General features: G+C 37.7%; 1 protein-coding gene across 2 annotated transcripts in view; it reads right to left on the reverse strand.

The window, feature by feature from the left end:
• The window catches only part of CDKAL1 (CDK5 regulatory subunit associated protein 1 like 1), a 379,742-nt gene that overhangs the window by 14,680 nt on the left and 338,973 nt on the right, over window positions 1-26,089 (reverse strand). For both annotated transcript variants that reach the window (XM_066323931.1, XM_066323939.1), the window contains exons 14-15: window positions 12,376-12,459; window positions 8,123-8,287 (exon numbers count right to left, since the gene is read on the reverse strand). In XM_066323931.1, coding sequence (XP_066180028.1) covers window positions 8,123-8,287; window positions 12,376-12,459 — 249 coding nt within the window. The remainder of the gene's footprint in view (window positions 1-8,122; window positions 8,288-12,375; window positions 12,460-26,089) is intronic.

Genomic DNA, 26,089 nt, shown 5'->3' on the forward strand with positions numbered 1-26,089 from the left:
AGTATATTTAAAGTACAAACATAAATCACTATGTCCAAATATTATAAAAATCTGACTGGGAAATTATGATTAAAAATGTATCTGGGTATCATACTATAACTCAAAGTTAATCCTAATATTGCACAGTAATTCAATAGATTTGTCAGAATAAAAAAAAATAAGTTACTTGCAAAATTTATGTACACCACAGCAACTCTCATTATCATAAAGGGAATGAATAAGCAAGAACACAAAGGATGATTATTAGACCATTAGAAATCCATTTATCTACTCAGAATCTAATAAAGATTTTGCACATGTAACAATATTAAAGGATACAGAACATGGCAGTTTACCTTTAACATGGTTTGGTAGTTTTTTTGAAATGAGCTACACTTTTAAAACAGTTTTTAGTTTAAAAAAACAGCTTAATCTCATGACTGTAATTTTAATGCCCTTCAAAACAATCTCAAAGGTAATGAATCATCTCACTTCAATGGTTTTGGCAACAAATACATTTCTAAGAGGCGGATGTTCAACATTCCAGAAATTTGTATGTGTGAATTCAAACCTCCTACTGACCTTTCATTTGGTGATGGGGAAAGCTGTATCATGAGCTACATGTGCCTTTTTTGTGCTGTCCCTATCAAGTATTCATGTAGAAAGACTATTTTAATTACAGCTTCAACAAAGGAGGAACACATAGAAATAACATCCACTCAAGATATAAATATCGCATGCCTCTGACTGTATTTGCTCACAGGGAAAGGAGAGACAGGGAAGAAATGGAGAGAGAAACACTGAAGTGTGCTTTTTGGTTATCCAAGGAGTACTAATACAAAGAAAAAGGATTACTAGATACTGCAGGCAGAGATAAAATGTACACATGGGCTGAATATCCTTCACATATCTTTATACTAAAGTCTACTGGAGAGGTATAAAATACAACCTATGATGATTTTTGTGGATTGGATGTAGATGACTTCCAAAACAACATAAAAATTGAGAAAACTTGTGGCTGCTACATTTTCCTCCTGAAAGCAAATTAAAACTTACTGAACATTGGTATATTGAACAATAGGCGATTACCAAAACCAAGTGCTATTTAATTTTTCCCAAATAGTGTGTTTGTTGGAGATCTGATGGAAAAGAAAAAAAAATATTTTAAAAGGAACTCCTAAATACAACAGGGAGTGTCAAGTAGTTAAAATTACCGTGGCTACGCATTTCCCTATGCAGAACCCACTTCACTGATCTTGCAGTGGAGCATCAGCAGGTTGAGTACTAGAAATAATACACAAAAATAGCAAAACTATTTTAGCACTTAGAGTTCTACTTTTGGAGGCAGAAGGGGTAGAACATTTCTATTTAACCTTTGCTTATTCTCCAGAAAATTACTTCGAGTTGAATCCTCCCAGCCATTACTATTTCCATTTATTGCATGAACTGCACAGGATTAACATAATTATGTAATTTAAGTGATTAAACAGTGACATTCAGCAAAATAGCACTGTCTGTTGAGGAAATGAAAAGTAAATAAATTAAAGTTCAGACCTTTTCACCTGAAATGGACTGTGGTGAGCATTTGTTTGAAAAGGGTCTATGTTATATGTGTTGTTTCAGCTGAGCTTTGATCACTGTAGTCGAAATTCAGCCTTGCCAGAGGGATGGGCAGAAAGACAACATGCCCATTAAATTAAAGACACCAGGTTAAAACTACTTGGTGAAGGTCTTATGCTGGCTCTTGGGTTTGCTGTCTTATATCACCTCTGTGTATTTTAGGCCTCTAGGCAGGGCAGAGAAATGTGTTGGATCAACACACTCGCACTACCTTCTGTTCCAATTTGTGAGTCATCAAATGGCTAAATTAAAATGTTCATTGAATTATACCAGATAAGGCTGGAAACAAAGAAGTCACTTAGCCCATACCCACAACCCAAGGTGGCTGGCTTACATATCAAGTCTTTGTCACAGACATTGGCTAAATATGCTCCTAAAGATCAGCACTGATTAAAATTCCCTAACCACTACCTGAGATTCAACCCAGCGTTTATCTAAACCCAGCAAGAAAAATTTACTCTGCCAGTAAGAAAGACTCGACTGCAAGATTCAAATTTTAAGCCAAGAAATGGACTTTCAAGCAGAGGAAAATTCAAGCCAACTCAATTTCTCAAATAAACAGAACCAACAGCACACAGATCATGTGTAGACCATGAAAATCAGCATCTAAGAAACAGCACACCTGAAGGTCCTTGTCCTTCCTGTGCTGGGACCCCAGAGCTGGATGCAGCCCTGCAGGTGGGGTCTCACCAGAAGAGAGGGACAGAATCCCCTCCCTCTCCCTGCTGGCCACACTGCTTTGGACGCAGCCCAGGATGATGTTGGCTTTCTGGGCTGTGAGTGCACAGATTGCCAGGTCATGTCCAGCCTCTAATCCACCAGCACACCCAAGTCCTTCTCAGCAGGGCTGCTGCTCTCTATCTGTTCATTCCTCAGCCTGTGCTCATAGCAGCGATTGCCCTGCAGCACCTTGTACTTGGTCTTGTTAAACATCCTGATCCCATGAGCCCAGTCCCCGAGCTCGTCTGAGTCCCTCTGGAGGGCATTCCATCCTTCAGGTGCAACAACTGCATCACTCAGCTTGGTGTCACAGAAAAAGGTGTCAAAGTGGGAGAGAGTTCAACTGAGCTAAAAGATGGTATACTCCTAAGAATGCAAGAGCACCAAGTAGAGCATCGTATTTTCATAAAGCATTACTTGAAAATTATTTTATATAAAAAATATTTCTTTTTTTTTGTCAGTACATTTCTCTTGAATAGAAACTTCCCCACATTTCTCAAATTGCCCTTTCTTGGTGTTTGTGATACAAAGATCCCTTTGCAAAGTAGGTTTCTGAGAGAGGTAAAAGGTATAATCAAGATTACTTTATCCTTCTTCTTTGGAAATTTCCATCTTTCATTAGCATTTCTCATACTTTCTACAGTTTCTGTAATTTTATGAAAGATTCCTCTACTCACACCTCTATGCCATTTTTTGATCTAAAATTTTCTTCTTCATTCTCTTTTTGAACTAAATCTCTAATCTCTAGTTCCTGTTAAGGAAGTAAATTTTCCACCACTTTGAAACTCCAGCACATGCAAAAACTGTGCTTATTAACTAACTCACATCTTCCACATTTCCTTCCAAGTCCTTGAAGGAAGTTTCCAATGCAGAGATCTTAATTCTGACATAATTTCTTTAATTTCTGTTCCAGCAGAAGGTATTTTTCTTCCCCCTTCTCCATTTTATTTTGCCTGCAAGTGAAGCACCCTTTCTACCTGAGATCAGAGAGTTTCCTTTAAGCTATGCTTTGTTGAATTTTCTTTCTGGCAGGCTATAAAGAAGTGTTTGATATATGCATCTTTCCTGTTTCTTAACATCAGAAAAAAAGGCTGGGTGATGTTTAAAGGTCATCTTTTGCTCATGTAACTAGAAAATATTTGTGGCTAACTGGAAGACCAGTAACATAAAGCTTCTTCATTAGTATCCAGAAGTGCAATGCCACAATAACCTACTGCAGTTAAAATGCAGGGACGATGGGGGAGAAAAACAGGAACAATCAGAATGACCAAATAATTGGTTGCTAACTGAAAATCAGTGGCTCACTCCTCACTTCCTCCAAAGAGCCCAATGACTTGAATAGCTATTAACTTAACAGGTCAACTGTGACTGTTTTCAAACTGTGGGAGCCATAGAGATGTGCACCAAGATCCTGGACTCACAAAGGAGACATTGAAAATGGCAGCTCCCAGCAGATGCCATTCACAAGGGAAGTGTTAGGAGAATATCATCACAGAAACCAATGGAAAAGAGAAAACTGAATGATGTGCCTGTATGTGTTCGAAAAGAAAGTCAGTCATAGATGCATTTTAGAAACATGAACGACGAACATAAAATAATCATGACTGGGGATTAAACAGTCTGTTAAAATTATTTTTTTTCTCCTGGCTTAATTTTCCATCTGATTAAAATTTCCCACCAAAGGCCCTCAGACTTATGGGGCTTTGATTCTGGCAAGGCATTGCAAGTCTGGCAGGTAGCCAGCCTTTTATTTTTATCCCTCAACCCTTTGGTCTTTTCTTCATATATTTCTCATCCTGCAGTATTTTTTTCCTCTAGTCACAGAACATATGTAAACAACCAGAATTATTTTTGGAGGACAGAAGCATAACATATTCTATTTCTGGTTCTTACAAGAGATCATATTCTTGCAGATTCTTACTTTTTTTCAATGATTAGTTTTGGGCAAACATTCATCTGTAAACAGGATACATTTATTAGGTATTTTACTTTAAGCTGCTGAGAAATAGTCAAGATCCCTAAATGTGGCCAAATAAAACTAATACAAATATTAAAATTGGTTTTTCTTGTAAATTAGATTACATTAGACTGCTGATGCACACTGCTGACTTTTCAAAAATATTATCCAAAGATAATATACTCAACACTATGTGCATTGCAAACCCACCTCCAAATCCTCAAAGACAAGTTTACCAGAGTGCTTAAGAACATAGAAAACATGCTAAATTGCTTTTCTGAATCTCAAAATGTTGAAGTGCACTCTTAATGCTTTATCAACTTCAAGCCTTCCTAAATGAAAGGATGTAACATCTAGAGCATTTACATCTTCTTTTTGTTCTTGTGAAACTTAACAGAACTAAATCTTGATCAAAGCTTTGAAATACTTATTCATTGATATTTGTAATTGCAGTTAGTAACTCATGACAGGTTTGTTTTGTCTGAATGTTAATTTTAAAGTTACTGCCACTACTTTTTAATGTCCAGTTCACATACATCCTATCTCAGATTTACTAGAACAAAATCCAAAAGTGCCTTTACACATGTTCATGCTTTATTGGCTTCAACTTTCACCTATATATCCTCTGCAGTGTAAATCTTCTAAACATTTACTGAATCAGCAACTATTTCTGAATCAGCAACTGCACATTTTAAAGCCAAGTAAGTCTATAGCAGATCTGTCAACTGAAGTTCCCACACATGTCTGCCCCCGCCAATAGCCCTCCTATAAAATTGTGCCACATGGAGACATTGCTCCCTTTTGAGTGGCTTTTATAAGAAAATTTACGCTGAACTAAAAAATAATAAAAAAATCCTGGCAAATACTTGTTCATTTTACTACTTACTATGTCCACTAAAATCAGTAAGTCTGATTGCTTTGACAGCTTTTTAACCCAAGCTGCTGACCCCAAGACTCTTCTGTCCTTCCTGTCCCAAATTCTGCCACAGAGCCTAACATTACTGAATGTCAAGACCTGGTTGATCTTGACCCATCTACTTGGTTACAGCTTTTTCCTTAAGGAGTATAATAACTGTAAGACATTCTACATCATTAGTACATTAAGGGATATACATACTAGCTGTGTTCTTCATACACTGAAAAATCATGACATGCTAGAAATGTTTTGAATTAATTCTATATATATTTGCCTCCTTACTTGTCACAGACATACAATGTTTGAATATTTTACGGAGTCTCTAAATTTTCCTTTGTGCTTTTGCCTTTTGCATTCCCTCTCTTTCAGTCAAATCTGTTGTCTCCAGTTGGCGACCTACTTCTTCTATTTCTTTGGACCTATTTGCTGCCAGGCTCATGCAGCCAAACAGGTTAAAAAAAAGGCCTACAACTGTTCCTTCAGACACACACACTGCTTGTGGTGCTTGCTCTGAATTCATCAGAAAAAAATATTGAGGGTTATGTATCAGATGAGAAAGAGCACACAACTGTAGATAAGCTCTGATTCTTTGGAAGTCCTTCTCACAGCATCCCTAGAAGTAGCTTCTTGCTTAAGATGAGTTTATTGACTTGCTTTGACACCCCCCCATGATGGTACTCTCAATTGATTAATTTCCTTAAAAGCTACAATTTCAAAAGCTTTCACTCTTTCTGTGAACATTCCTCATTAGGGAGAAGCACAGCTGTGATGGATTTTGAAACACCTTTTACTGTGCGCTATGAAAGTTAATGAAAACACCATTAATAAAGAGCAGACCCTAATTCTTGCTCATACAATTGCACAGTGGAAAATCTATCCAAGAATTTAGTTCTGCAAGCTGCAGAAAATCTAGTGGAGACACTTGGGATCTTGTTAAAGACCCAAAATATTTTGCTACTTTTGAGTGAATATCTAAATTCATCCATTCTGAGTTGCCCTCTTTGGCTGTCCCCAACCTGCCATCCGTGCACGTAACAAGTACAAAAGGCTTGCATGACCCTCATATGTTGCCCCTTTTATCTTGCTCAAAGCATCTTTGATTTGAACTATACGTCCTGTACACATGCAGCAGGAAGTGTTTCCCAGCAGTCTAACCCAAAAGAGCAACCCAAATTGCATCTGGCAGCCAGCCTGAAATCCAAGGTAACTTTTGCAGTAAACTGACTTTTTTTTTTTTTTCCTAGAAACCTAAAGAAAGTTACTGACTTTCTATTTATATGTATGATTTTTCAGGATGAAGTTCTCACTAGGAATTTCAGTTCATGTTCTTTGTATTATACATTGGCCAAGTGTGATTAAAAGCTTTCAGCTGCAGCTACTATGTACCAAAGAGGTTCCATTTACTGAAATACTGAGATTCCAATGTTTTTTTCCATTAAACAAAAGTTCCTAACATTTCCAGCGGACCAATCATACAAAAGATACTCCCTTGAAGGGATAACTGATAACCACAAAAGTAATGAAATGCAATTTGCCTTAACATTTGCTTGCTGCAGCCATTTACAGGAGGATTCCAGATACTTGTTTGTGCCTATCCAAAGGGCAGGACAAGATCTATATATCTCAATGAGTCCCTATGGAAATTATCAGTATCCTTGACTGTCATAATTTTATCTCTCATTTTAACATAAAAAAATTGAGTCAAGAGTCTGCTTGCTTGTCCCCATCTACAAGCTTCTGGCAGCACATACTCAGTTTAATGACAGTCTTGGTTCTGTTCCAGCAGATTATTTTTTAAAAAAACCCATTCTGATGAAAAAATCAGCTGTGTTTAAATAGCCACATAGTCCAACCAGACAATTTGAAGGTTTTGGCTGTTTTTTATCTCTTACAGACCCTTATCAGGCCAATATACTCATACACACAGACAATATTAATGGAGAGCCTAGTAACGTGTTTGTGCCTAAGTGCCACGATCTGCTGAACACATTACGGTAGGTGCATTACAGGGAGTGCATTTCTGCTGCTCTACGTCTCCACAGCCAGGCTTATTCAAGAGACCAAGGAGCTGAGCTTAACACTGGTCACCTCAGGTATGCCTCGACAATGTATTTTAAATGTAACTACTTAGAAAATAAACAAGGACATGTATATACTTTAATACTTATCAGCAATTTACTGTAAAAGCAGTAAGGTGGCTGATAAACTGCCAATTATCCTTCTCCCACGTGCTACGTATTTTTTGGAAATCCTAACAACAGAGCTGGAGAAAGGACATCAAATGATGCTTAGAAATGTGATACACATTTTCATTTCACACTCCATCAGTTTTTACAACTAGAGCTCCATGAAATGTATGAGAATACTTGGCTAACAGCCATATCTACTGAGCTGTAAAATAAGAATCAGATCTCTTTTTAAAAGAGTTTCATTTTCTTTACATGACTAAATCAGATGTTGACCTTTTTCCAAAATATATTGTAAATATTCCATATCTCTACCCTTCAATTAATTTTCAATCTCTGAATAGTGTTTAGACCTGTTTTAAAGGATAGGTAATCAATACATATTTTTTAAAAAACAGCTTTGTAAAGCAAAGTAAACTGATTCATCCTTCCACTAAAGTGGAATACATTGCATTATATAATTGCTGGAGTTTAATCTTTTCAATTCTAGTAAGTTCTTTCCCCATCTTCCATCTAGAAACAAGAAACAAGTGTATTATTGCCTTTATAGTCAGCAAAGTAAAGCTACGGGCATCAGCAAAAACATATTTTGAATTCAGATTTCAATCCGTCAGAAAAGATTAAAGCTTCATGCATATATAAATGGGAACTATAAAATGATAATAGATACATAGCATGGAATCATTTTGCTTGAACAGCTGTGGATTTGCCAGCGTAGTAAAGCAGAAAATGTCTTTTACTCACCTCTGTTAAGCCAGAAACTTCTCCTTTTGCTAACGGTCTGGTGATGGATGCAGTGTGAACTCTGGCATCTGATACCGGCTCCCCCTTCATAAAATGTTTCCCAGCTTCATAAATATTCACTTCTACCATCTTACCCATTAACAGAGGATCCTTTGGCACAAGAACCTTTCAAATAAAATAAAGACATAGTTACTAAATACCACAAGGAACATTAGAGTCTCTAGTATCCACTCACAAAACAGATTTTTGATAAACATCAGAGAAAATCCTAAAACTTAAAGGCTTTAGTCACCAGCATACATTACAGCCCCTGGCACACTTGACCAGTAAGATCTCCAGCCTGCATTTTACAAGAGCTTTGCAGTGTTAGCTCAGCTCTTTTCAACTCCAACTGATTCCTTAAGTCATGTTTTTTGATTGATGAGAAATTTGGGCCTGGATTGCAGCTTTTGAATCCAGACCCAAACAGTTCCCAAGGGCATTTGTACTACACAGTTCTAACAGACTGCTGTAAAGCTTCCCATTTTCATCTCTGTCCCATGACACTTGAAAAAAAAAAAAAAAAAAAAGAAAAAAAAAATTCTGGGTCTATAAAGGCTTCAGGACAGAAAGTATACCCTTGTTTCTCTTTGCACAAGCCTTTATTTTGATTGTGCAGATCCTTTGCAGCTGAGATGCATGATTGACAATGAATGCCTGTAAAAATAGATGACTATTTCTTGGGTCAGCAACTCATGCCACTCTTCCCTGAATTTGCACAACCAGGATATCAGACAGTCCCGCTTCACAAAAAAGACGGCACATAACAGATGTGTAGGTCATGCATTTAAAAAAAAAAAGAAAGAGCACAAAATACAGGAGCAACATCTTTTGCTGGAAGAACAAATGGATTTAAAATGCCTCTAAAATAGCTAAGCAGTTGAAAAAGAAAAGTGGAGTAATTTCCTGATGAAATTATATTTTTTACACTATTTACAATGAAAAATTGTATCATGGGGACTTATTTAACAACATTTACTTGAAGCTCACCCACACACAGAATCCCAGGATGGATCAGGTTAGAAGGGACCTCAGAGGAGTCATCTGATCCAATCTCCTTGTTCAAGCAGGGTCATTGCAGAGCACATGGCACAGGATTGCACCCAGACAGATCTGGAATCTCTCCAGGGAGGGAGACTCTACACCCTCTCAGGGCAGTCTGTCCCAGGGCTTGGTCACCCACACAGTAAAGAAGTTCTTGCTCATGTTCAGGGGGAATTTCCTGCGCATCAGTTTCCACTCACTGCCTCTTATTGCTTGGAACCACTGAGGGAGAGCCTGAAAACATCCTCTGACACCCTGCCTTCAGATACTCATGGGCATTGATGAGATCCCCTCTCAGTCACCTCGTCTCAAGGCTGAACAGGCACAGCTCCCTCAGTCTGTCCTCGTAACAGAGATGCTCCAGTCCCTTGAACATCACTGCTGCCCTGTGCTGGACCTGCTCCAGGTACTCCATGCCTCTCTTGTCCTGAGAAGCCCAGAACTGGACAGAGCACAGCAGGAGTGGCCTCACCAGGGCTGAGCAGAGCTTTTCAAAGGCAATGATCATATCTTTGTATCTTGATTCTTGGATGCTGACATTGAAATGCCTTAAAATGGCTCAATTTTTAGGACTACATGTGCAGAGGACTTTTCAGAGAAAAAAAAAAAAAATCTGTGCCACCCTCATTTGGAGACAATTTTTTTGCCAAACACTTCCTCTCCATTTTCACCTATCACAACTGTTGGTTGTTCCACTGGGAGTTTCCAGTGGTTTCCCTGCTCAAGGTGTTCATGACTGTAAGTGTTTTGAAATCCTAGGATTCTGCTGAGCTTCCTAAGAATCTTCCAAGTAAAGCAGCCATCTTTGCCTTCCAGAGATAGGCAAGCTGAGACTATGCAAACACAAAGCCAGGACCCTTATGCTCAGAGAGTGTTACAATGCGACTGAATCACTGTTCTTCCCATGTAATTCATCCTGGGCAAATTTACATCCAAGGGAAACTACACAGCTGAGTATATCACTGGGCTCGTGTTCTCTGTAAATATTCTATCTCCTCATGCAAGAGGGAAGTAACTAAATAGACACCAACTTCAGGAAAAGAATAAAGTGAAAAAAAACCAAAAAACCCGGGAAATAGCGTAAACAACCAAGCATCCAGGTTTGGCACACACTCAGACATTTTTAGATATAAGCGTTTGTTAAGAAAAAGCTCTCAACAATATTTCTAAGAAACTAAGTTACACCAGCAGAAACTCTCACCTTGGCTGTGGATCTGGCAAAGCACTTTTTGGTCCCTTTAGACTACTCTGCTCGATGTAACCTGTATCACCTAAGCCTTTACAAGTGTCAGCTGCAGCTCTACCATTAAGTCTGACAGTGCACCTCTATCAATGTGGCTTTAATAGCAAATTCTTTTAGTACAGATGAGCTCAGTGAAGACCGAATACATTTGATAACTATCTGAGTTAACAGAACACTAGGACTCTGAGCTTCAGCTTAAATAATGTATAATATGATATTAAGACTTTAGAGTGGTTTTCAATTTACTATCATTCAATTTACTGTTATTAATCTTAGTTACTAGCATAGATTCTTGTGCTTACCTGGGTGAGCAGTAGGATACCATCTTTATGAAACATGCCAAACATTAAGATTTTAGGGAAAAGATTTGCATTTTCTTAATGGAAAGCATTTCTTCACTAACAGAATGTGAAATGAGCCCCTATGTGAGTATTTGCATTTTGTGAATTCTTTACCAGTCCCTGTCATGAGCTGTATTAAGTGCTGTACAAACACAACACAGAAAATCAACACTTTGTTTCCTGTACATATTGCTTTTCATTTAATTAATTAAGCTTCCACAAAACAAGCATTGAGCAAAAAAGCCCCAATAATTTTCTTTTTAATCTCTATGTGGAAGACCATGCCTCAACTCTGACTGATCAGCTACAAAATCAAAGAGCATCAATACATAAAACTTAGGCAGAAGTTGGATATGTTAAAAAAAAAAAAAAAAAAAAAAAGAACAAAAAAAGAGATTTATCCAAAAGAAAAAAAAAGGGGAAAGTGAGGAGAAAATAATCAGTGACCCAGATATCCAACCGAAACAGATATTTCAAGAACAGTGATGTTACTTACTAGTAAGAAAAAATAAATAAATACACACTGTAACATAACTCAAAACCAGAAGAAAGCACAGTCACCATCTATAGTCTCTGCAGGTTCAGAAAACTGAATACCTAATGGTAGCAAAAGCAAACTGTAGACAGCTGAGTGCAAGAAAATGGCGAATAAAAATCATGATGATTCAGGAAAGCCAATTTTATTGGTCTTAGGCAAATCATCAGCTTTTGAGCAAAAATAACAACTTTGTGAAATTGATGCGTGTATGTCCTTCCCAGCTCAAAGATATTGTTTTTGTATGGCAAGAATTTATCTACAGGAAGTATGGAGAAGGAAATGACAAAAACTAGAAGGAAGAAATGCCATTTAGGGGGACCTACAGAAGCTTGAGAATTAGGGGAACTTACACCAAAAATAATGAGGTTCAACAAGTCCAAATGCAAGGTGCTGCAGCTGGGTTGGGGCAATCCCAGGCATCAGCACAGACTGAGAGAAGAACTCAGGGAGAGTGAGAACTTTCCTGCCAAGAAGGACTTGGGGGTGCTGGTGGATGAGAGGCTGGACATGAGCCAGAAACATGCACTTGGAATAGAAAAGCCAATTGTATCCTGTGCTGCATCCAAAGAGCAGCAAGGCCCCTTCCAGCCCAAACCATTGCATGAGTCTATGAAACAACGTATCATGCTGAAGTGTTAACCTAAAAAAGTTTCTCACCCTTCTATTGTCAGATTTTTTTTTCCCAAATTGCATTGCCTGAAGCACTTTTCAGAAAGATGTATGCAAATTGTCATGACTCAACTATTCAGAAATCAATGCTTTGGGGACACAGAAATTAAAATTACTGCAATAATTAACAGCTTATTAAACCACGCTGTATACTCAAACATCCACTGTATATTTCTTAACATATTTTCAGGTAAATTATATTTACAACACAATAATACAACAAAATATCTCATTAAAAAGTCTTGATGTTCACATGTTTACTGGAAAATGCTTCTTATTTCTTTACTAGATTTTTTTTTATCCTGACACACTGTGTTGCTGAGATTACCAGAAGGCAGAGATAAAACAAAAAGATGTTATTTGGTTTATTTGACTGTACCTGCTCATAGAAAGAATTGTGAGCAACGTAGTAATTGGAGTCAAAGGATTCTTCTGTTACCAGAACTCTTTGCCTCTCACCAACCTGGAAAACAGAACATGAGAGATGACTGAGAAAGCAAACCAAATGAATTATACTGAGAAGAGAACAGAAACTACAAACAAATGCCCTTAGCAGAAATAATCAAATTCTCTGAGGAAACTCTGTATCAGCAAGAAAATGGAGCAGAGAAAACTCTACTTACAAGAGTCTAAAACTAACACGGTTAAAAGTCAGAATCGAGGGATAGAACTGAGGGGCTGTAATGGCCTAACATGAAAATCCAGTTCAGAAATATAAACTGATTTTTACTTATTAACATGACAGCAAATAAAAATGTCAGATGTGAAAAAAGTCCACTACATCTTCATCCACGTGATGAAAAGTATCTGCCATTGATCACCAAAAGGGTGTCTTTTCTTGTTATTTGTTATTTACAATGCTGGGGCATCTCCTTAGCCCCTCTTGGTGATCCTATTTCACTGTTCTCATGAGATCACACCGATTTCCATGACAGTGGACCCAACACTGCATATTACAAACTCAAGAAAAAGTTTTTAACTCAGAGACCCAGCATAAAGGCAAAATAAACACTGGTCTGGAAAGACCCATTTTCAATTAAACTTCCCAATTTCCAAATGCACTAACGCAGTTCAAAGGAACCACCAATTTTAAAATTAAAGGGAAGATGCCAGGACAAATCAGTTGCATTTAGGGACCAAACAGATATGGAACAAAATCTGACTTTCCCCAAAGTTCAAAATCCCCCATATAACACCTCTGGTCTTGTCCATTACTGAGTTTATGATGAAGTGTATAGCTTAATTTCTGCAAACCTGGAAGGATATTTAGCTCACATTTTTAGTCTGAGCCCATCTCTACTTTTTCCATCTAAATGTGCTCTGGATTATTTCCAAACTATTTGACAAATGCATTCTGCAAATTGCAACTGTCTAGCAAGTTAAATTTACTCACTGCTTTTATTACTATTCTGAGACTCAAAAAGTTTTCACATTTTACTCCAAAGTTTTAATATCTATGAGCAAAGTCACATTCCCCTCCCCTCTCCCTGAGAGATTCCCACCACATCCTAGTGGCAGCTGTTACACACAAGTTTTAATACTTCCATCATAAATTCCATGTGAACTCTGCAAGATGCAGAGTGCATAATAATGTTTTGATTCTTAAAGGTACAAAGAGTAAAAGATAAGATTAGGATTTTCTCTTACAGTTAATGGCCGAGAATAGAACTTTAAGAAATAGGAATAGCAACATCACATTGGCATTAGAGTATTTATATGTACACACATATGTATACACACGAGATATGTAGATAATTCTCCTCCTGCTAAAAAGAATGATTCACAGAATAACTCTTGCCTTCCCTTCCTCATGCATTTATCTTGAACAATCCCCAAAGTAAACCCTGGAAAGCAAAGGAGATAGTGAGCACCCAGCTCATTTCCCCAAAGGCAGATAGACTTCACTTGCCAGAACCACAGGTTGTGGAGTACACAGCAGAAGGGGCAAAATCCCCAAGTTCCAGACCCAGTAACAGAATTCTAATAGTAGAAAATATGTATATTTTTGCATACTTTTAAGAGGCGTTTAAGACATGTTTATAGCACATTTAGAATTTCCATTCTCTGGGAAGTCTGAAACTACAAATAACAACAGATAAAACATACACAAATTTTAGTAAAAAGCCAGTGTAATGAACAGCATGGCGGTTTTTTTATTACTGTTTTCAAGAAAACAGTCATTAAATTTAAATCCCCAGAGCAGTTTTACAAAACGTGTCAATAAGGCGCTCGAGATAACTACTCCAGTAATAAGATTACAGAAAACATTTCCCCTAAAATGAGAGGCTTTGTTACTTCTATAATATTTGAGACCACAGCTTTTAAAAATCACAACTCAACATCTGCTGTAGCACTGAAGTGCTCAAGTCTCAGATGTCCTGCAATATTATGAAAAAGAGGACAAAGTGTTAGACAAGCAACATCCACTCTTGGGCAAATATACTACCACTGAAAAGCACGAAGGCCAATCACCAAGTCATGTCCTCACATCTTATTTATTATTTACTGACACCAAAACTTAGCAAAACCAGCTCAGAGAAATATTTGGTCTGTAATTCATTTCTCAGTTGTTTTGTGGTTCCCTGGATCTCTCTGGTCATAACAGACTGCCTCCATCGTGGCTATGAGCCCTGCCTGAGACAGACTAGGCTGTCTCAGAGGACAGAACAGTAGGCATATTATGCAGAAAATATATTTAAAAACCAGAGGGAAGAAGAAAAGAACACCTGTGTTACATAATTTGATATAAGCTGTGGTTTCTTCAGAGACATGTTGCCAGCTTTTCTCAGCTTTGCTTCCAGGAGCCAAAAGAGGTCAGGTCTGCATGTCTCAGAGGGTCAGGGGGAGAGCTTCTGGGCTCAGAATTTCTTGGGAATGGGAGGAAATTAGGCAGACTAAATTCCTCACATAATATCAGAATGGTGGCATTTAAATTGAGGACCCAAACTTCAGAGGAGCAATATAGCCTACACCAGTTTACAGTATGCGCATACAGACAGACACAAGACTAGCATGGCACACTGTAAGGAACGAAAAGTAAACCCAGTAATTGTCCACTTGCTGAAGTTATGGACCTGTAGCCTTGACCAAGGCTGAGCTCCCAGAGAGATACAATACTCAGCTATTTGCAGACTCTTTTGCCATAACAACAGAGAAGGAAAATTCCATTTAATGAGTTAGGCCATTGCGTATTCATGATCTACAAGACTAATTGGCTACATGCATTTGTAAGACAGAAAATTACTATCTATCCTGCATCCAAGTATAATTAAGAAGAAATGTAAGTACGCAGAATGCAGCTTTGGTATTGAAATTTGTTCAAGAAGTGGAATATGTCATCATTTCTGCAATTATTCCCCTGGGATCTCTAAGTGCCTAAGTTTCACCTCTCTCAGAATTTAAATATGCAGAAACCAGACATGATATCTAATAACAGTCATAATTATAATAACTTTGATGATTTTTTTTTTCAGGCATGTAGCAGCAGAAGTAGTTCAGTATCTTATTTTTATTCCTATTCTTTCATCTGCTTCCATAGGTACACATGAGTTCCAACTCTCAGGGAACTACAATTCTGCCAAAGCATCTGGAACTGAGGCAACCCAGGCCTGGCATCTCAATTTGGAAAGGTTTCCTACAGAAGCATTATTTTTTACTTTATTGATGACCTTATGAAAATATTTATGAATGACAGCAAAAAACCCTTGCCCAGCAACTTCCCTCATGCCAAAGTGGACTGGTCACATAATTTACACAAGGGCAATTTGCTTTCACCAAAAACAATGCAACAATTGCTGCTGGTCCAATCACTTCCTGCACTGCAACAGTTACCAGGAAGTTTGTAAATCTCAGAGTTAATAATCAAATCATGTAGGAACTTTTATCTCATTTTCATTTATCCTACAGGAAATTCTGACATGATAATTCTTTAACGCAGTTTTCCCTTTACCGGACACCATGAAAAGCAGTTTTTCCAGCTGGCTGATTTTATAAAACAAATGAACAGCAAGAAATGTCCAAAATCCTTCTTGGCTGCAGTCAAATTAAGTTTCTTTTTCAAACCAAAACTGACTGAATCACATAAAACATAAGACAAATTTTTAAACTCTGCAACAGTTTGGGTGCTAAGGACTGTCCCCATTTATGTGTCTTGATAGAATATTGCTACATAACATCAACAGTGGTGCCTGCTGTGATTACACTCACATAATGTATACCCCCCAATTTATTTTTTTTGTCAATGAAGACTATGACTGCACAGTTTGGGTTAGTCACTTACGACAGCCAGAGCACGTAGCACAGGATTTTTCTCAATGTTTCCCTATTGCTCTTTCACCTGTTTTTAAGAGTCATTGATTGGCTAAGAAGATATAAATTAATAAGCACTGTATTTCTATACTTCTCCCACAGAAGAAAGCACACTCCCCATGCAGCATCTCCACTGATTTAGAGACAGTGACCAAAGCCTTCTTCAGGCTAAGTTCAATTCATAGTGGAATTGATAAGCATATCTCCATTTCTCTTGAAGGAGGCTGGCTTGGATTCTGACCCAAATCATCACGGAACATACTTAGTACAAGGCTTGGAAGCCACATAAAAATCTGCTTTCCTGTATTTGTTATTTAAATACGTCACAAAGCAAGCAATGAAAAATACATACCATCACAATTTATGCATGCATGTTTTAGCAGATTATTCTGATGTATAGAATATTTTTGGTAAACATGCATATTTGACCTTTATTAAGTATAACAAAGTTTAAGCAAAAGCAATGTAGATAGTGTTTATTCTACATCAGTTTTGGTTTACTTCTCTCCTGATTTTTCAGTTGCGGTCTAATTATTTTGAATAAATTTCAGTAATTATGCAGACTTTGTATTCTTCACTATAAAGCAGAAATGAACTGCTGGACCTACTTTTTATAAATCATGTGAATCCATCTGTAAATAGAAGCCACATTCTTGAAAATCATAATTAAGAATTCTCTAGGTCTTCTGTTTACATATTGTAGGTGTTTTCTCCACCTAACAAAGAGGCCAAAGTGTGCCCCACTACCTCCCTGTAAAAGAGACAAAGTTTCTAGAAATTCATGACATGGTCCTGTTTTGATGATACCAGAACACATCTTTTTTCAAAATCTTCTTTGTACTACTTTGTTCTGCTATGCAGCATTGCTCCTCCAAAATCCAGGATGTATACATCGCTCTCTTACTGAAGGTAATCTTGGAGAAAAAGCATGGACTTGGAGGTTTTTGACAAAGTTGTTAGGGATTTATATGTGGATATTGGAAAGCAGTAACATTAAAATAGTTCAGCTCCTGAGCACGACAATTTTTTTGCTGGGATAAATATACTTTTCTAGCAGACAGCATAGACAGCTGTCACTTCACTAAGGCTCATGTTACAATGGCTGTCCAATTCCAGATGGGTAAATGCCTCTTTTTGATTGTGTTACGTTCAGTGCGTAACCCTGCACAGAACTACAGCAACAGAGTGACATAAATATTTAGAGTTCCACACTTTTTACATCATAGAACAATCAGTCAGATTAATCTTTACAACACGTGTCCAGCCCATTTTACCTGAGGAAAGAAACATTGAACCTGAGCACCCCAGTGCTGCAGAGTAAGCAGTTGAATTCACCAGCACATGGATTTCATGTTTTCCTGCTTCTTCCTCCCAACCTAGACAATGCTGTCTCAGTCCTACAATGCCACTAACCAGCAACAAAACCAAAATTCTCAGTGTTTTTCCTGTACTTATATTGCTCAGGTTTTTTCCAGCCTTAGAAACAGCACTGGGTGGCTGTCTTCACATACAAGAAAGTACTCAGCTCTTAACTAATGAACTCTGCAAACCCAGTGAAAAGCAGACAATGCTCAGCAAGGTGTCTCATTTCACCATCAACCAATATAGCCGACTTTGTTAAATCATCATTGTTGAACTTCATTTAACAAAGCTGCAGATTTTTTTACAAAAAGATTGCATAAAAAGTATGACTTATGAAATAATACCTAGACAAATGGCTTTTCTAAATTTTGCTTTAGGCACACTTGCTTCAGCCACACTGCTCTTTCCACAGCATCATTCAAAATTCAGAATGGACACAGGCAACAGATGCCCACAGAAAAAACCCTTTCAACCATTTTCCAGGCTGGCTTGAGGCTGTGCAAGCTGGAAGGAAGGATTAGGTATAAATTAAAAGACAGCCAGCTCTAATAGTATACAATCAGCATAACAAAAAAGTGCTTTAGACCTTCGGCAGCAGGCACTGCAGCTCATTAACAGCAAGTGAACACCTTCTCTTTGGTCCCCTTATGAATTTGTTGGCATAGTTATGGGGGAGGGAAAAGGAAGGGAGGGAAGGAGGTGAGAGATAGAAGTAGACTGCTTCTGCTTTCTTGGCCCACTGCTCACGCTTCAGGGTAAATAGATCCTTTCTATTACTGTGCACCTGCATCTGACTGCTTCATTTTGATTTGGTCTCCTGCTGGGAAAATGTAGCTTCTCCCAGCACATACAAACCCTGCCATGCAGCTTAGATGAAAATTATATTCAGAGATGTGAGTGGTGACCTAAAAATGACAACTGGTCCTCAAAATATCTGATTCCTTTTAAATTCTGTAAGCTTGCATTTTGCTTGTCTCTCCTTTTCATTGCCTAGAAAAAGGGGTAATAGAAGTAGTATGTTGACAACTCTGCCATACTGCATTTCTAAATTTCATTGACTGTGTACAATATTACAAAAGGAAAATAAGTTTTCTGAAATGGGAGATACATATTGCCCCTGAAAGCAGTCTCTCTCGTTGGATCTTTCTGTTGTAAACCTCAGCTTAAGCAGAAAAAGGATGAGGTGTCAGAAACTGGCTTTTTTTCTGGATCCAGCACATCGTTGCTAAGACGCTGTTTTGCTGAGCTCTCTAAAATGCTGTTTCCACACATGCAAGATCCAATTCTGCCTGTTACACAGAGGAGTGAGCACAGAGCTGGGGAAGTTGCTACAGCAATATAAAATACTCTGTGCAAAACTGGTATTTGAGACATCAGGTAGAATGAGCACTCAAGCATATTGACAAAAGCCTCTTCTTCCTTCTCTTTTTCAAATGATCTAACAAACCCCATTAAACTGATGCAAATATCTACAGGAAAAGTCTAAATAAACAGTTCATCTCAAAATAGGAACAAGAAACATCTGAGAAGGTAAAATATGTTTGAGGTCTTCCTTTCATACTCATAACATTTCACAAATAAAAAAAAAAAAAAACACAAACTAGACAAAGAGTCTACCCTTAAGAAAACTTGACATTAAAAATAAAAGCATAGGAAAGCATACCATCAATGCTGATTTTATAGAATGGAAGATGGCCTTTAGGAGAATCTTTTCATTTTCAACTTCCAGCCAATTTGGCAATGAGATGGATTATGGTGGCATGAGTAAACAAACCTTTGGGTCCTTTAAATTTCATTGTGGTTTTTTTTCTAATAACAAGCTAAGCCTGTAGTGAAATAAGGCAACCAAGCTTAAAAGAATGATGGCCTTTGTTAGGAAAGGCCATCCTTATGCTTTTTCTGTGAAATTATTTAGAATTATTTAGATTGGGTGTTTTTGCTGGAAGCAGCTCCTTAAGACACAGTGTGTATTTCCAAGTGATTTAAGCACAATATGAAGTGGTAGTTGCTACGGCAACAATATGCAATTCCTGTTTCGGTGATCTCTCTTAACAGCTGCATAAGCCCAGGCAAGTATCAGTTATATGAGAATTTATAAATCGGCTTGGTAAATACCCTATCAAATAACTTCTCCAGGAATTGCTTCAGGAACTCAGAATACCAAACTGTTTACTCAGACTGAAGTCTTGTCTACACGATGGCAATAGAAGTGCTCAGCAGAGGCTCTGTCAGGAGGGTGCTGATGCAGCACAGACCAGTGCAAGGCTGTGTTCAGCACCAGCAGCTGTGGGAGAGAATTGCCAGCAATAACAAAAGGCCCCAACCCAAGCACCACTCCAGTAAATTGCAGGCCGAACCACAGGTTGCTTCCTCACAGACAAAACAAAGCAGGAAAAAATTAGGAATGGATGAAAATACTGGATTTGAGACCACAGATGATAAAGTGAACACAGCACTGATACAAATCAACAGTCAGTCCTGTCTCCTCTGACATGATGCTGGGATCTCCCCAGTAAGACTGGGTGCTCCTAGAATGCATCTGTAGTCTGATATTTTTAGTCAAATGCACTAAAAAGATTGCAAAAACCAGGTCTGATTTCTCTCCAAAATATTACTACAATATTACTGCTCATCCTACAACTGAGGCCAGTGTTCTCTGTTCATCTCATCTGAGAACAAAGGGAGAGCAGATGGGATAAAGTAGAAAAAACAAATGTTCAAAATGACCCTGTATCCAAAGCCAAACCCAGCTCTCCCCCAAAATCTACTAAAAGCTCTATTAATGCATTTAACAACATACAAAATATGTAACACACCATTGTGGGTTAATTAACTTAGAATACAAAATGGTGGCACTAACGGGGGGTTAAAAAAGGGTATAAATATGTATCAGCTTTCTTTTCAAAAGAACATAAAAACTACTCCTGCCTACACAAATCACAGGGTACCAAAAAAAAGCATCTGAACATCATCAGAACCTGATAACGTTAATGAGGACAGGATAATGATATTATTTTCTTTTATTTTGAAGGTAGATACTATATGATCAAAAATTACACACTTCAGGGGGTTTCTTCAGTCTGTGGCAAGGTGAGGCCCCAGAACTGCTGACACTTCTAGCGGCATAATGCTGAATGACAAATAACATCAAGGGCTCACAGAGGGACCAAAGTGAATGAGTCATTAAATAATGATAAATGTAGTGTGACTCTATGTTGTTTAGAATTGAATAGCAACTACTGTCAAACTAGTTGGGATGCATTTTACTGTTTTTAAACTCTATGCCAATTATTTGCATCTAAAAAAGGTAAGCAAAAGAAACACCTCTGCATTAGCATAATAAAATGATAATTCTGACCAATTTTTTATTATCCATTCAAGGAAATGAAAAGAAATCACTTCTGTTCTAAAACAAAAAGAAAGAAATTACTACTACGGACTAAATACCTTTCTGATGTCTTCTCCATAACTTACTCAGTTCTCAAGGCTTAGCATAAAGTTAGTACAGGAACCTCATCTGGATGCTGTTGTGTACACTCAGCAGATTACCTTTTGCATGACACCAGAAGAAATACATCAGATTAAAGGCTTGACTCCTCAGTAAATTCTCTTCAACGCCCTACTCCACTGTGTGCCATCCTCTCTTTAAAAAAGCCCTTACACAGCTCAGACAGTAACTTAAAAAGTGGAAGACACTACAAGTTTCTACAATCCTTCAAATTAAGCAACAAAACCCTTTGTGTATTTCGATTTTAATATGTCAGAAAGAGGAACCAGCTGGACAATTTAACTGAAAGGGAAATCAGTTCTAGAGATAGGTCAACAAGAAACACGCTAGAATTTATAACTCATGTGTTACGTCCACATTATAAACTGAAAAAAAAAATTACAGCTGATGTCAAATATTTTGTCTGCAGTTCTGTGCATATCACATCACTAATCAGACTGCTGTGCCCGCACCTAGCTGGTTTCCAATTCCACACCAAGTGTACTGGCTTTTTTATCAATTAAGCCAATAGAACTGTTTGGACACACACACACTAAACAATACAATACCTAGACAGGCTTGAAACTTCTTACTGTAGAAAGTCTGTGGCAACAGGAGAGAACTACGAAAAAGAATGATTGGCAATTGTGTGACAGATCTTTTTAACCCTCTCTGTGGGTATGGCAAGAGGGGTGACTTAAGTGTACATGAAAATGGGGATTCAGAGGGAGATTTACAGATTGTTCAGCAGTCTTGAACACTGGAGCAAGGAGTGGCCCTGCCTATCTTTATGATTTTTGCAGACCATCCACAAAGGAGGTTGACAGCTGTGAAACAGGGCCTCAAGAATAAAGGATCTTCTTATGCCTCTGTGAAAAAAGCCTGCACGTACAAATAGAAATGTGCCGTGTAAATACAACAATTCTCCAAGGAAAAAATATTTCAAATTTCTATTTATGCTCCTTCCCTTTTGTAAGTAATCTCCCATTAATTACAGTCAAAATGCAACAGAAAATCAGAGGCACAGGAAACAAATCACCATTCATTAAAAGAAGCGTATTAATGAATGTGGCACACTAGGCAGAAATCACTGCTGTATTCCAACAATTGCTGTAAATGCTATATAGTCTAATGTTCTCAAAGCCTGACTTCTGAAGGTACCAAAATTATGTAGAAATACTTGTGAGAAAAGTTCACACATTTGTTTTTGCTGTTGCCTTTGCTCAATCTTGGATCATATCAGAAAGTCAGCAGCATGCAGCATTTTGTTGTCTGTCCCGCCCTTTTTCTTCCTCTGTGTTTCCACCTTTCAGAGTATTATTTTCCCCATAATTGACTGGAACGAAAAAACAGAGGAGAACTAAACAATGTTCCCACTCCTCAGAAGAAGTGTTGACTACGAACTCAAGAGCAGTAAGATTTCTCCTGGCTTCTTTCCTCCTGCCTACAACTTACTGATTTTCTCAACACATAGTTTTATTAGACTTTTCTACCGTGCTTGGCCTAACACAATTGTTCTTTTTGTTTTCCCTGAAATTTGTTCTACTCCTGAAGGGACTCTATGAACCTGCCTCATATATGCAAGAAATGCAAACCATTGTTTCCATTTCCTCCATGCCAAGAAGCTCCAAACATGGAGGAGGAAAACAGATGCCCCCATGAAAAAAAATGAAGTTTACTGTTTTCCACTACGAAGATCTACTCCCCTTTCACATCTTACACCTCTCCCTCTATTGTACACCAGTAAAGGCAACAAAACCATACACTGCCGGATTCCAAAGGCAAAAGGCTAGTAATTAACTTGAAATTGCCTTTTAAACAACTGAGATGGCACACAAAATGAACCAGGTCTAGGTATTTTTAATCCCTCTTACGCTTTATCAGTCAACTAACTATGAATTCTCCAGAAAGATTTCTACATTAGAATCAGCCTTGCATCATTTGTGTCTTACTTCCACGTCAGAAGCAGCAAGAAGAGTATAAGCTACTTTCCATGAGTGATCACATAAAAAGGTATGTAAGACAAGAGAAAAGAATGATATTTTCATTTTACACTGCTTTGTGAAATTACAAAGATGAAGTTGCCTGGCACAGTAGCTGTAGTTGGGTTCCTCAACTACGGAGGAACCCAAAGCAGAGCTGGAGAAAAGCTCTGCACTGATGGAAATTTCATATTGCACAAGCAAAAAAATATCGTCAGGAGTTCTGGCATGGTGTCTGGAGTATTATCATTAGGACATTATCATGAGGAAGAAATGAGAATGAAGCTAGCTGCTCAAAAATAAGAAGGCTCCTGGTTAAAAAAAAAAAAAAATAGGACTGTTCCTTCCTCCTAAAGAATGTGGTAGAAATGGCACCACAACTCATCACACTAAAAAAAGTTGTGTCTTCACATAAACTAGTTACTTTGATCAGTTTTCGCTAACACAACATTTTTGCAGTATCTGCTGCATCCGAGTGACTCTCCAAATATTTGCACTTTCATCCTACTACTTTTCCTAGCTAGTACATCAAAAACTATACAAACATCTCAAGGTCACACAGGTTTCTCAGGCTCTACACACTTGACAGGGATTACAGTAAAGATGGGGATTGGTGATGGAAAACTGCAAATGGTGGCAACAGAACTCGGCAACACAGAGGCATTGCACTGGTTTTGCAGAAGAAAAGGGCATTTTTTGTCTAAAAAAGGAGAAACTCCACTCAACCTTCAAATCAATATTAACTGAGAATATCAGCGGCTGCATCATTAACATGAAGTTGGACATGTCCTTACACCGCTTTTTAGTTTTCAAGATCATAAATTAAAACAACTTACAGACATGTCTGCCAAAAAAGCCCTACCATTTTATATAGGATTTTGCTATTCTATCATGCTTGAATGCCAGTAGAGACGGTAGAGCTTTTGCTATATTTTTTAAGGAATACTGCAAAACTCTAAAGAATGCTTCTGATAAGGAAATATTTGCCCTTTCATTTGTTCTGTATAATCAAGGACAGAATTTCTTTGAGTAGTATGAGATAACTGGTCACATATTTATTTGAAGCACTTTGAAAATATATCTTTCAACTTCTGTCATAGAAACTCTGACCATGTAATAAATTTTCTGAATATTTTTTAAATAAATTTCTTTAAGTTGCAATGAAGTGAGGTAAGCCGGAGTGCGTGCCAAAAGTGACCTGACGGTCCTTCTAAAGGCAAAATAAAAAGGCTCCTAAAACAAGAATTCATTCTAGGTTTGTCCCAGGTTTTTTCCTTTTATGAAGGCCAGATGGCAAGGCAGGAAATAGAAAGGCTCATGACTGCTTGTACCCAGCAATCCTCACACAAGAGAGGCCTGATGCAGCTGAAGTCCAGTATTTATGAATGACATTAACAAATGGGACTGATTAAAAGAAAACAAGGACTTCATACAGAGGCAAGGAAGATGAGAGGTCTTGGTAAGTCATGCAATAATTCTTCTCCCATATAAAGAGTCCATTGCTAAGAAAGGGCCTAACTCACAGGTTTATCTTTATTGGTAATAACTGTGCACAGTTGATATTCCCTCTGCTCCAGGGTTGAAGAAGAGGCAATGCCTCACTTTCTAGGAAATTATTCATGACCCAGCTTCAGTGAAGAAGAGGTTAGCCTCTCAGAGAGGTTGAGATGAGTTATATGATCCAAACTCAAGAGAGCATGAAATAAATGCAGAACCTGGGAGAGAGGATATGCCATTTCATTTACACAAAGAGAAAGGAGATTGAATGAGGAAAGAAGTCAGCAACAGAAAATCTGTTTATGAAGGAAGCAGATCAAGTAGAACAGAGTATCTGGAAGGGCTTTTTGCAAAACACAGATCAAATAGCATTATCTGCTCATACTTCAGGCTTCTCATGCATCAAGTATAAATTATTGCATGGAAGAGAACATGCTTTCAGAATCTGTTTATTGAAGAGAGGCAGGCAAAGAGTTTGCTGCACAGCTCTCAAAAAGAATCAGCTTTAGGCCTTGTCACATCAATGATTTATAGGGTGACACTGGGGAAATCAATTAAGCTCTCTACGCGCCCCAGTTTTCCCATCTGTAAAATAGGGGCAAGCTGCTATTCAAGGAAAGTTATTTTCCATTTTATAGCCTTCCTTTTGGTGTTTGGGTGTTTGTTATTTTGTTAATTTTTACACTATTCAAAGTATTAGTCTTATGTGGATGTGGTTTTTTTATTTTAGCATTAGAATATATCTGCTTTGCCTAATTTTAAATGTATGCTAAAATGTGAAGGGAAAACATGTCTTTCCTAGAACATAGATCTTTCAGGAAAATATTGAAGAAATCTCATGGCAGGCATGAATAGAAAATTCAAAGATAAAGAAGTCAGGTAAATGTGGGAAACTGCTAGTTATTTTTACTTTTAATTGTTTAACAGTTTTGCACATTTTAGCACTACAACATTTAGTTGTAGTGAACTCTCTGAACATAATTGCATAGAAAAAATAATTGACAAAATACAGTCTAATCCTCAGGCATCTAGAAAAAAAGGGGCATGGTTGTTCTTGGGCTTTTTGTTTCATAAATTTTCTTTGTTTATTTTCTGGTATCCACAGAGTAAGAAATTCGCCATTCAGAAGGAACATCTAAATAAATACCTTGCTGAGGTTTTAGACTGGAAAAGGAAACTCCGTTCAGGGCACTGGTAGCTTTTCTATTCCTGCAGATAGACTTTAAATACACTGGTCACAGTTCTATTCACATCTGTACTATTCTATATTGCTTAAAAATGGGGTATAGGATAGAAACAAAAGCAAAGTAGTTCAGAAGCACAGACATCTAATTATTTATGAATGACTGTCAGGAGGGCTTATATCTATACAATGCTTTTGCCTGTATTAGGAAATTTACCTTTTTGCCTGTAGAGATAATAATACATTAAACTTGTAAAGTGAGAAGAAAACAACT

The sequence above is a fragment of the Sylvia atricapilla genome, chromosome 1 (assembly GCF_009819655.1).
Source record: "Sylvia atricapilla isolate bSylAtr1 chromosome 1, bSylAtr1.pri, whole genome shotgun sequence".
NCBI lineage: Eukaryota > Metazoa > Chordata > Aves > Passeriformes > Sylviidae > Sylvia > Sylvia atricapilla.